Source organism: Oncorhynchus kisutch, linkage group LG21 (genome assembly GCF_002021735.2).
Source record: "Oncorhynchus kisutch isolate 150728-3 linkage group LG21, Okis_V2, whole genome shotgun sequence".
Taxonomy (NCBI): domain Eukaryota; kingdom Metazoa; phylum Chordata; class Actinopteri; order Salmoniformes; family Salmonidae; genus Oncorhynchus; species Oncorhynchus kisutch.
This window is the reverse complement of record NC_034194.2, coordinates 25,867,516-25,880,411: the sequence shown is the minus strand read 5'-3', so window position 1 is coordinate 25,880,411 and position 12,896 is coordinate 25,867,516. Positions and strand designations below refer to the sequence as shown.

Sequence of the window (12,896 nt, the reverse complement as noted above, 5' to 3'; positions counted from 1 at the left end):
CTCGTTCTTATCTGACGCCCAGATGTTGAGCAAGAAATTCATTTTTTTCCCTATTGCTAATGACCCTGTTAATAGGGATCGGCGTCCCGTCAACGGGGCAGTTGTAAATCATGCAGCGCCTTGTGTCAACTGCCTAGATTTGGGAGAAACAACACATGTTGTGTCTTATATCGGCTGAAAGCTAAACTCTTGTTAATATAACTGGACTGTCCAATTTACAGTAGCTATTACTGTGAAAAAATGCCATGCTATTGTTTGAGGAGAGCTCCTAACAACAAAACACTTTTTCATCGTGATAGGTTTGATAAATTCACCTCTGAAGGTGAAATGTATACTTACATTTTGCTCTGATTTATCATCCAAAGGGTCCCAGAGATAACATGAAGTGTCGTTTTGTTAGATAAAATCCTTTTTCATATCCTAAAAAGGTCCATATATCATGCATGATCGATTTTGTATTTCTACTCGTTCAATTTGCAAAGAAAGGAATCTGTGAAAATCTCACCCTAAACGTTGTTTCAACCAGTCAAATCGCGTATGTAGATCCTTGAACATAACCAGACTTCACTATATCATTAGGGGTGTAGTATATCCTATAGGACACCATATTTGGTCAGAGAGCGACGCCTTCGTGGCACGCCGATGACGTGGGCGGTCTTCACTTGAACGACTCTAACTTTGTCAAATAAGCACCAATCGGTACTAGCTAGATAGCCAATGAGCTGGGCTTTACGGGAGTATCTGGAAACCATGTATCTGTCGTAAAATGTGGGACCTTGCATTTCAAAGATGGTGGTAGAAAATAAACGTTTGTTTTTTTCTTTGTATTATCTTCTACCAGATCTATTCTGTTATATTCTCCTACATTCAATTCACATTCCCACAAACTGTTTCCTTTCAAATAGTACCAAGAATATGCAAATCCTTGCTTTAGGGCCTGAGCTACAGGTAGTTCGATTTGGTGTGTCATTTTAGGCAAAAATTGTAAAAATGGGGGTTATCCCTAAGACGTTTTAAAAATCTGGTATGTGGTTTTCTGGTATGGCCGAACAGCTCATGACGAGAGCTTTCTCATGCATCTCTGCACTTTTCTTTGGGACCTTCAGGTGATGTCCTCGGAACAACCCTGGAACTAGACAAAAATCTCTAGGGGACCAAGACAGAAAGTCCTGACAGCATCCTAAAATCACCCATGGGGAAGACGTCCTTGGGACAAACCAGGATCTAGACAACATTTCTAGATGACCATGACACAATCAGAGATGTAGTAGAGGGTAAACACACATAAATGCCATTTATGCATCTTATAATTTCTGCAATAGTGTTTACGCACCCTTTTATTTTGTAAATGAGCATTTACCCACTTATATTGCATTCACAGCAGGTGATTTCAGGGGGTAGGTGATTTCAGGGTTTGTGTGGGGAGGGGGGGTAGGAGATTTCAGGGTTTGCGTGTGTGTGTGGGGGGGTTAGGTGATTTCAGGGTTTGTGTGTGTGTGGGGGGGGGTAGGTGATTTCAGGGTTTGTGTGTGGAGAGGGGTAGGTGTTTTCAGGGTTTGTGAGGGGAGGGGGGGTAGGTGATTTCAGGGTTTGTGTGTGGAGGGGGGTAGGTGATTTCAGGGTTTGTGTGTGTGTGTGGGGGGGGGGGGGGGGGTAGGTGATTTCAGGGTTTGTGTGTGTGGGGGGGGGGGGGGGGGGGGTAGGTGATTTCAGGGTTTGTGTGTGTGTGTGGGGGGGAGGGGTTGATTTCAGGGTTTGTGTGTGGGGGGGTAGGTGATTTCAGGGTTTGTGTGTGGAGGGGGGTAGGTGATTTCAGGGTTTGTGTGAGGGGGGGGGTAGGTGATTTCAGGGTTTGTGTGTGGGGGGGTAGGTGTTTCAGGGTTTGTGTGTGTGTGTGTGTGTGTGGGGGGGGGATTTCAGGGTTTGTGTGTGTGTGTGTGTGTGGGGGGGGTTGATTTCAGGGTTTGTGTGTGTGTGTGGGGGGGTAGGTGATTTCAGGGTTTGTGTGTGTGTGTGGGGGGGTAGGTGATTTCAGGGTTTGTGTGTGGAGAGGGGTAGGTGTTTTCAGGGTTTGTGAGGGGAAGGGGGGTAGGTGATTTCAGGGTTTGTGTGTGGAGGGGGGTAGATCTGAGTGTGCCTGCATCTTTGTGACCGAGTCGAATCATGAACAGTTGTTTGTTCTTTATGTTCGCATGCACCCCCCGGATCTTCCTTGCTAGCAGCACATTCACCACTATCTCAACCGGCTAACTCCGCCCACATGCAGGTTGCTGCACAGGCCGAGGGCTAGTAAGACGTGAAACAAACTACCCCAGCTCGGAGTCAGACTCATCAGAGTCAGTTCACTGAGGCAATAGATAATCTTTGGGAGAGACGTGAGCGAGAGACCTATTAAGTTAATTAATAATGTTTTGGTGGCAATCAGCTTTGAAATCAGCACATTTTGAGTTATGGTTTGCGTATTATCAGTACTAGGGGTAGTGAATTCATGTTGGCTTTAAGCTGGCAAGGAAAGTTAGTCTACAAAGCTGAAAGCTACCGGTATCTTCTTGCATTGTAAAGTGTTCTAGCCTGTATGGACATAGCTTTGCAAACAGGAATGAACCGTTTAAATATTTCTACATGCCATGTTGCATCATTCAAGTGTGCAGTATGAATGGGGAGCTGACATGATGCTGCTCAGACTCCTAGTGCAGCCTAAGTGGAGCAGGCACGGTGCGCTCACGCTGTAACGGGTACATTGGCTTGTATGCTACAGTTTGACAGTAGCAACAAAAGTAACAAAAATTCTAGTACCCATTTTTCATGTTCTAATATTGAGAACTGAAGTTTCGGTATATTGTGTAACTCTATGGTGTAAGCTCACTTACTTGCTTTCACCTTGATCCCTGCCCAGTCACTGTAGCTATCCAGGTTCTCGATCAGCCGGGAGCAGAGTTTCACATGGCCAACGTAATCCAGGAGCACATCTATGATGGGTCCTGCCCAGCGGCTAATTGTCGGATCGGAGATTGCCTCACAGAACTGAAAATTAAGGGTTCAAATTGGATTCAAAGAACAACCCGAAATGGAATTGGAAACCATCTACATTGCACATAAACCCAACCTACCTGGACGCAAGTGTTGCGTCGTGCTTCGTCCTCATCAATAACGTAGCGCAAAGTTTCGCCAAAGATGCTGACCCTTCTTGAAATGTTCAGGGGTGGGTGTGGCTTGCTGCCATATGTGCAATCAAAACAGGAAAGGGCATCACAGCCATTGGACATCAGATACTTCAGATAGTTCAGGATGTGCAGATACTTCATACCGAGCATGACCACTGCCGGGAAGGAGCAGGGGTGTGTGGGGATGGACGCATTCATGTTAGCTCCATGCTCCACCAGAGCGGTGATCATTTCCATGTAACCCTGCCTCACAGCAACAAGAAGAGGGTTTAACATATCAAGGTTGGGGTTAGCACCTGCATCCAGAAGCATTTCAGCTGCCTCTAGGTTGCTGTTGGAGACTGCAAAGTAGAGTGCTGTGCTGCGATGGTCCTCATACATTTTGGATCGGTCTTCTGCGAGCTGGAAATTGACGTCATAGCCTGCCTCGATAAGGATCTCCAGGATCCAGTCCCGGTTGTGCTCGGCAGCCAGGTGGAGGGGACTGATGCCACTGCGTTGAACTTTGACCTTGCTGGTGGCAGGGATCAGCATGGACACAATGCTACAGAAGGGAAGCACAGGGATCAAATTGAAAGGGAAATGTTTGGCTTGAAGAGAAACCAATGCTTTAAATTAACCAATCAATCAATTTAATTGCACTCACTCAAAATGTCCTTTCTGGACAGCAATATGAAGAGGCAGGAGGCCAGACTTAGTTGATCGGTTAGCATCTGCTTTATGAGATAGAAGCAGTTCCACAACTTCCTTGTAACCATTCTTACTTGCCTCGTACAGAGGTGTTTCCCCCTTCCTTGCCTGGCAGTTTATATCAGCACCTACAATATACAAGGGCATACACAACATTTATACAATGTTGAAATGAAGGAAAACTGGCAACACGTTTTCCTTCACCAGCAACAGATGGTCTGCATGCTTAATGGTTATTTTCAATTATATTCATGCCATTGTAAAGAACATAATACTTTCTCCAAGATGTAGGAAACCCATCAACAAGGGTTTGGACATTAAAGTAGAGTTCAGGTTCAATATGTTATGAACTTGTTGTGCTTACGATCCCAGACTGCATCTTTAAAACAATCAATTAAAAATTATCTTGATACTGGCATGTGAAAATTTGAAAACGACTCACCTTTTCTAATCAAGAAGTGCAACACGTCCAATCCCCCATTCTGTGTTGCCATATAGAAAGGTTCCATCCTGTAATTATTGACTGCATTAAGCTTGGCCCCGGCCTCCAGCAACATCTGGCAAATTTCCACGTTAGCATGCCCGGCTGCTTCATGGAGAGGTGTCACACCCTGAACACAAGCCTTATGTACTGAGGCTCCATACTTCAGGAGGTGGTCTACAATCTCCACATTGGGCTTCTCGCAAGCTGAAAACGCATTGTGACAAACAACACAGGTCATTTTGGTTGGATATTGCTGTTTGTAAAACATAAGCTGATTGTGTAACAGTGGTGGACTTCACCAGTATGACCAGTAACCTAGCTTGAGACCTGGAGACTTGTATTAGCCCCAAGAGCTAACACCTACAGATGTCAGATCTTAATATGACCCATTTCGTCGCAGGAGGAAAATAATCCTGCAGCAGGAGGATTTGAATGTATAATTCATATTTTTAACCTGCCGCCAGAGGGCAGCTGGAATCGGTGTTTGTAGGCTATACAATAAATTAGTCTGCAGGTCCACTGGGCGTCAGTCAAGTAGCCTATATAGGCTGCGTGTCTCGTGTGAATTCTTATGTGGATTATAATAATATGTCAATATTTGTATGGGTAGATGTATTTTTCTTTTGGGAAAATATTTTTTTATATCAATTATTTTATTATATGTTGAAGGCAACCAATAGTCAGACTAAATGTTTGGTTGTGTCAGTTCCTGTGTGGTCCAGCAGGTACAGCTAGTGACCATGGCATACATATGTCAAAGTAGGCATGGGTTCAAACCTGGCCCACTACTAACCTTTGAATTTTTGGAGAAACTACTACTTTTCTAGTTATTCTCTATGGGCTGTACTTATACTCTTACTCAAGTAATTTCTAATGTCCAGAGCACGCAGGACCCCCTACCGGTGAACTATGAACTTCAAACTCGAAAGAATCATGATTCTACAACTCTCTCGCTCACGATATGGGGCTTGTTATTGGTGCTGTCTATTGATACCTTTGAAACGAGGTCTAGTTGCGGCCACAACCGGACTAGATTGTGAACCACTCTTGGCGTAATGACACTGCTCGGCTTGCCTGGCTACCCTAACTCCGTGCTCTGCCCCAAATGCTATGCTACATCCACGGACGATAGAGCAGCGGGAGAATTCAGAATGAGCTGTAAGGCAACTGCTTGATGCCGCGAGAGAGATTAGCACAATATTGTTAGCGACCTGCAACAGCCCCCAAACAATTAGTTCTCGAGTTCGAGTTTTGAGCAGAGGCAGGCTGAGTGTGTTTTGGTTGTATGAAAAGCTGTGTCCATCAAGTAACATTCAATAAATGAATAGCATTCGTTCTTGCACCATGTGATCAATTATCAGTTCTAAACATGTCTATTTCCTGTCGTGTACATGATAGACAGTTCCTTGTTGGAGCACATCTCTGTAGCTGCTGAGCTGGAGGAGCATGTATTAATCCTGCTGTAGAATTCATTGCAGCCAGCAGACTAAAATGAACGAGAAACTTTGAAAAAATTCATCGTGACTCTTGTCAGTAAAAAAAGTCATTCAAAAAGTAAGAATTGTTCGCGAACTGCACATCACTAGTCTTCACTCCTGAGGATTTCTTGTTCTTTGGTTCTTAGCCAGATCAGCGATCAAAGATAAACCGCACTTTAATGACCTTCTGCCTTTGTAATATGATATATTTCTGGAGTAAGATAAGCATTTCGAAGATACACTATATACACAAAGTATGTGGACAAATTTGTGGATTCGGCTATTTCAGTCACACCCGTTGCTGACAGCTGTAAAAATCACATACACAGCCATACAATTTCCATGGACCAACATTGGCAGTAGAATTGCCTTACTGAAGAGCTCAGTGACTTGAAATGTGGCACCGTCATAGGATGCTCCCTTTCCAACAAGTCAGTTTGTCAAATTCCTGCCCTGCTAGAGATGCCCGAGTCAACTGTAAGTGCTGTTATTGTGATGTGGAAACATCTAGTAGCAACAACGGCTCAGCTGCAAAGTGGTAGGCCACACAAGCTCACAGAACAGGAGCACCTAAAAATTCTGTCCTCGGTTGCAACACTCACTACCGAGTTCCAAACTGCCTCTGGAAACAATGTCAACACAATAACTGTTTGTCAGGATCTTTATGAAATGGGTTTCCAAGGCCAAGAAGCCGCACACAAGCTTAAGATCAGATGCGCAATACCAAGTGTCGGCTGGAGTGGTGTAAAGTTCTCCGCCATTGGACTCTGCGGCAGTGGAAATACAGTCTCTGGAGTAATGAATCATACTTCACCATCTGGCGGTCTGACGGACAAATCTGGGTTTGGCGGATGCCATGAGAAAGCTGCCTGCACCAATGCATAGTGCCAACTGTAACGTTTGGTGGAATAGAAATAATGGTTTGTGGCTGTTTTTCATGGTTCGGGCAAGGCCCTTTAGTTCCAGTGAAGGGAAATCTTAATGCTACAGCATGCAATGACATTCTAGATGATTCTGTGCTTCCAACTTTTTGGAAGTTTGAGGAAGGCCCTTTCCTGTTTCAGCATGACAATTCAGCCGTGCACAAAGCGAAGTCCATACAGAAATGGTTTATCGAGATCGGTATGGAAGAACTTGACTGGCCCTAAACTCAACCCTATCAAACACCTTTGGGATTAATTGAACGCTGACTGTGAGCCATGCCTAATCGCCCAACATCAGTGCCCGACCTCACTAATACTTTTGTGGCTGTATGAAAGCAAGTCCCCACAGCAATGTTCCAATGTCTAGTGGAAAGCCTTCCCAGAAGAGTGGAGGCCGTTATAGCAGCAAATTGGGTGACCAACTCCCATCTTAATGCCCATGATTTTGGAATGGATGTTTGACGAGCACGTGTCCACATACTTTTGATCATGTACTGTATAATTCTGCTGTTGCAATTGTGTTTTGAGGACAAGTGTAAATCAAATGTCTAGGTAGATAACTAGCTAGCTTTGACTAATCCAGAATGTCACATAAAAAGCTACACATTGGGGGCCTCCTGAGTAGTGCAGTGGTCTAAGACTCGGCATCACAGTGCTTACTGTGTCACTAGAGATCCTGGTTCGAGTCCAGGCTCTGTCTCAACTGGCCAAGACTGGGAGACCCATGGGGTGGCACACAGTTGGCCCTGTGTTGTCTGGCTTAGGGGAGGGTTTGCCCGGCAGGGATATCCTAGTCCAGTCACCCTGAAGCTTGCTGAGCGCAGTAGCACACGGTTGTAAGGTGTTTCCTCAGACATATTGGTGTGGCTGACTTCCAGGTTTAGCAGGACTTGTGTCAAAAAGCAGTGCAGCTTTGTTGTGTTTCAGAGGACGCACGGCTCTAGACCTTCGCCTTTCCAGAGTCCGTACAGGAGTTGCAGCGAGGGGACAAGACTGTAACTACCAACTGGGGAGAAAAGTAAGTTAAATCTCCTGTTTTTAGCTCCCCATATGATCTATATTTGTCAGCCAACTAGCAAACTTGTCTGTGGCGTAAAGAGTGAACAGATTAATCAGATGTGTGTGGCAATAGCGAACTAATTAGTTTGGCAATAAACATTAGGTTGCCACTAGGTAAGCTGGCTAAGCTAGCTAGCTGCAGAGTCAACCATGTAGCTAGCTAAAGTTAGCTAGATCAGCGGGTCAGTCCAATGAGCATCCTCCCATGCATTGCACTCTCTCTCTCTATGTCTCTCTCTGTCTCTCTGTCTGTCTGTCTGTCTGTGCCTAAATGTCATATCAGTAAGCTTTTTGTGCCATGTATTAGAAATCACAGGTTTTTGTGTATGTGTGTGTTTTTATTTACAGCTTGTCGCTGTAATACCCTTCAAAAAAGGAGAGGTTCAGAAGAGAAGGAAGATGGAGGGTAAAACCGGTTTTGTCTAGAAGGGATACAGCTTTTGTCAAATTTACTTTTCATAGCAAGTTGGGAGAATGAATGTAGCGAAGTAGTTTAAGCTTAGAAAAAGGTTTAGGGTTTGCTGAAATGCAAAAATAATACACTTTTGATTTCAATTTGACAAAATCTGTATCCCATCTAGACATGACCGGTAAATGACCTTGGCAGGAAAAAGATGATTGAGTTGACTATCACAATTGATATCTGTACTTTTGGATGATTTATGTTATGTTCCCCAGCAAGAAAACCAAATAATGTCGCTTACCAAATTATTCTAACCTGAACATACAGTGGTTCTTTCTTTTGAGCTTTTGCCGTGACCGTTTGTGGTAGATGGTGGCAGATTGTAGTAAATTTCATCATTCTGGCAACAATGGCTGACACTTAAATAACCTGCCATAGAATTCTGAAGTCACACGATGATATGGTGTGTGAACCTCCCGCTATGACTTGGAAAACCATGCAGTTTCTTAGGCTACAAATGAAACGAATTATGATTAACTTCACAGGGTGGTGAAAGTGCATGGCGATGAGCTTGATTCTCCTTTCCAATAAATATCGAGGGTCTTATTCTGGTGACATGATGATCGATGCTTGACTGCCGTTTGACAATTGAAAATATTCTCGCTCTTATCCATAATAATCTCATCATGTACGATAGATTACATTACCGGCACTGTATCTGCCAGCGGTTAACTAGAGCTCAAGTGTCAAGAAAAGAGGAGGCACATTTGCTATTTAACGCAACAGTTTGTAGAAAAACTATAGGTAGAGTTGAAAATGTAATGTAAACACATTGAACTTCAGATTTTTATTCGGTAGATGAAAACTTAAGTGAAAAGGTACATTTTGTGTGCACTTTGTCATCACGCACAAGTCTGTTTGGTGGAAACATACCACTGGTGGGAAATGCGCATATTTTCTCAATGCGGATATTTTCATGAAACTGTCGCCAATTGGATGGAAACCTTGCTATAGAAGTATAGTATTTACCTGGCACTTTGTTTAAATGGAAACTAATCTTGGTATAGCCTACCCTACTGACTGTTATTATTTGATTATTCATGTTATCCATAAGTGTCTGGTATGGTTATTTCTTATCAAGATCTGGGGTAAATTAACCCTGAAATGTGTAACTACATCAAGTCAATCGGTGGATTGCATCATTAGTACCAGAAGAGCTTGGGCCGGAATCGAATCCTTGGGATACACTAGACACACTAAGTTAAAGCCCAGTGGAGAACAATATCCAGTGTTGGAAAAAAAAACTATTGTCATACTTGAGTCAAAGTAAAGATACCTTAATAGAAAATGACTCAAGTAAAAGTAAAAGTCACCCAGTGAAATATTACTTTAGCAAAAGTATTTGGTTTTAAATATACTTAAGTATCAAAAGTAAAAGTAAAGGTAGAAATAATTTCAACTTCCTTATATGAAGCATAACAGACGGCACCATTTTCTTGTTTTTTAAATTACGGATAGGCAGAGGCACAGTCCGACAGATCAGGTAGTAGGGATGACCAGGGATGTTCTCTTGATAAGTGCGTGAATTTGACCATTTACCTGTCCTGCTAAGCATTCAAAATGTAAGAAGTACTTTTGGGTGTCAGGGAAAATGTAAGGAGTAAAAAGTATATCATTTTCTTTCGGAATGTAGTGAAGTAAAGTACAGATACCCCACAAAACTACTGAAGTAGTAATTGGAAGTATTTTTACTTAAGTACTTTGCACCTTTGCCAACATCTATATTGTGTTATTAAAATGACAGTTGTTGATGTGTATGGCTGCATTTCAGATACATTTTGGTACATTTGAATGTTGCAGTAATAGGACCTATGCCTATAGTGTTTGAGGAAACGAGAACATTATTTTAAGATAGCGAGCCCTGATTCCGATGACTTGACTGCCCCCGCATGAAGAGAAAGAGAACTACTTCTTTTTAGGCACTAGCGGGGCTCATTTGAAATTCTCCTTGACAAAAGAGTGATCAAGTTAAGATCTAACATCTGTAGGATTTATTTACCTTTGAAGAGTGGTGTTTCTCCATTCTCATTGGCAATGTCTGGATTGGCACCTCTGTCCAGAAGGCACTCCACACAGTTCACTTGGTGAAAGGCGGCAGCCAAAAGAAGTGGGGTCTGATTGTAACTACCACATGTGTTCACCATACCAGGATGGGCTATAGGAACGACAACAGAACTTTGTGACCCAAGAAAATGAAAAATAATCAGCATGTACTGATAAAGGATCTGCCTGAGATTCAAGACTTGTGTATATAAAATAGAAACCATTCTCAATTACACTTGTCTTTATTTCACTCTCACCTCTTAATATAATCTTGAGGCATTCTATTTGACCGTAATATGCAGCTTCGTGGAGAGAAATCCATCCTCCCTCATTTGGTACCAAGAGACTCATTGGGTTGCATTTCACTATCTCTTTCAGAGCCTTTAAATCCCCATTCTTGATCACATTCACCAGAGGTCTTGCATCTCTAAAGCATAGGCAAAGAGGAAGGGGAAATTTGTTATTCAGTTTAGTGTCATTGTGGATCTTGCTAAACATTAGCAGCATCAGGAGACACATTTGTGGAACACCCTTATTACTGCTGTCCCTGTTTAGGAAATGTATCAATACTCACCATCGGATTTCTATGTTGGGCATTTTGGAATTATAATACACCTGTGCACCAACTTAATGCTCATCAAAATAATAATTGTTTTCACACTCATTTTTTCTGGAGTACATACTGTCAAAATAAGTTAAAGGGTTGACAGACTCACATAATAGGGTCTGCTGATGGAGGGTTTGCAGGTGATGGGTTTGGATGTGGGTTGGCTGGGTTTGGATTGGCTCGGGGAAAGTCATACATGTGCCTTGTTGCAGAGGGGAGCCTGACACGGGTCGTAAATTGGTTTGGCTGGTAATTGGGTTGTCGATCCACAGATTGTGATGATTGAATTGACCCAATAGAGTTGTTGTCCTCAATGAGGCTGCGATCGATGGCCAGCTTCATCAGCTCCTCATCTGACAGGACACTGTAAAGACTGTAGTCATCAAAACCTGTAGGGGTGACCATTGCTCCAGATATGGTCGATCTGGTTGCAAGGATACAAAAGTCACGACAATGAAACTCACTAAGATGTAACTGCATTTTTAAAACTGCATTCAGTACGTAACCAAAATCACCAACAGCATGTGCACGTCAAAGTAAAATTGCTAAAAATGGAAAAAAATACATATTTTCTATGAAAACCAATATATGACTTCAGTCAAAACTAGAGATCATTAAGGATTCAGATTTTATTGGCGCCATATTTAAGTAATAGCATACATTTCAGCTTCAATGTTGGTATCAATTGCAGAAAAAATGTAATTAGCCTGTAATACTCATGTAACTTGAGTGTGTCAACAAGATGCGAAAGACTGCACAAGTAGTTGCTGAAATTTGCTGCACATGTACTAATGTCAAAGAGGTCATTCAAGACAACTTTGAGTTCAAATATTGCGTATAATTTTTTTTTGCCAAGTCAGTGTTGTGGGCATATAGTGTATTGTTTTAGTCTAGGACTAACACACCTTTATTCTACTTGCCACCAAGCTCTTGATAAGTGTTAATGCTGGGATATAACATAAATATGCACATCATAGAACCCATTTCAAACAGACAGTGGGAACTGAAGTCAAAAGCGTAAGGGAGAGCAAAATGCATATTTCTTTAAATTGATTTGAAGCTTTACATAATTTGTTTACAAAGTCTCCTATGGCAACATAAACATAAACAATGGAGCAGTATATCTTTAGTTTTTGGTTATGATAACGTAACATACATTAGCTGTACCAATCTCATTATATCACATTCCTACATCATATTCCATTCATAAATGGAAATGACAGAAAATCTTAGACTGTAATGTTGATTGCAAACCACATGGTTAGGGTTAGGGTTAATTCATGACATTTCTTCATGTCATTTCTTTGACATGAAAAAAAGTAAAAAGTAATAATAAATATAAAAAGTAATAAATAATAAATAATAAAAAGTAATTCAACCATTTCTTTCAATGAAGTCATTGTTTTCTAGACCATTGTTTTGAGAGAGTGCAGTTATAAGATACATCTGAGCAATAACTTACTAGCTGGTTACCAAAGTAATTTTGCTGAAGGAAAATTAATGAACAATTAATGAAAATATGCATGCATTAAGTCCTTATACAGCTTAGTAAAACATGGTTATTAGCATTAGTCAAGTTTAAAATAAAATAAAAAGTACAGACATGCTATCGCTACCTTTTAGAGTCGGCAGTGTGCAGTCAAAACACTATAACTGTAGACCAGTAGTTGTTAGATTGTAGTTATCGAGAGGTGATGAGGATTTGAAAAAGTATTTGACTCTGAGTGGTCCACCATGTGAATGAAGAAAAAGCAGCAGCTCCAATGTTCATGATATATTCCAAAGTGGGTCTTGATTTCATGTTTTGGCAAGCTGACCTATGACCACAAAGTTTGTTTGCATGTGTTGCTCAGAATAGGGGTGCCCTTCTTCAGATATGGCATGGTTTATGCTGACAGCTAAGTTCCCAGAGGGGGGTGGGGGAGTGTGTGTGTTTGGGGGTATTATTTAGGTTATACCAAGGATCTATCTAAAAAAACATTATT

At 42.0% G+C, this 12,896-nt stretch overlaps 1 protein-coding gene across 2 annotated transcripts in view; it reads right to left on the bottom strand.

Annotated features, from left to right (window-relative positions):
• Positions 1-12,685, bottom strand: part of LOC109866340 (ankyrin repeat and SOCS box protein 2-like) — a 51,461-nt gene extending 38,776 nt beyond the window's left edge. For both annotated transcript variants that reach the window (XR_004204693.1, XM_020454980.2), the window contains exons 1-8: positions 12,528-12,685; positions 11,021-11,335; positions 10,562-10,731; positions 10,261-10,416; positions 4,297-4,542; positions 3,811-3,982; positions 3,111-3,708; positions 2,871-3,024 (exon numbers count right to left, since the gene is read on the bottom strand). Coding sequence is in view for 1 of the 2 variants with exons in the window: in XM_020454980.2 (XP_020310569.1) it covers positions 2,871-3,024; positions 3,111-3,708; positions 3,811-3,982; positions 4,297-4,542; positions 10,261-10,416; positions 10,562-10,731; positions 11,021-11,316 (1,792 nt within the window). In the remaining variant the exon portion in view is untranslated. The remainder of the gene's footprint in view (positions 1-2,870; positions 3,025-3,110; positions 3,709-3,810; positions 3,983-4,296; positions 4,543-10,260; positions 10,417-10,561; positions 10,732-11,020; positions 11,336-12,527) is intronic.
• Positions 12,686-12,896: the final 211 nt, after the last annotated feature.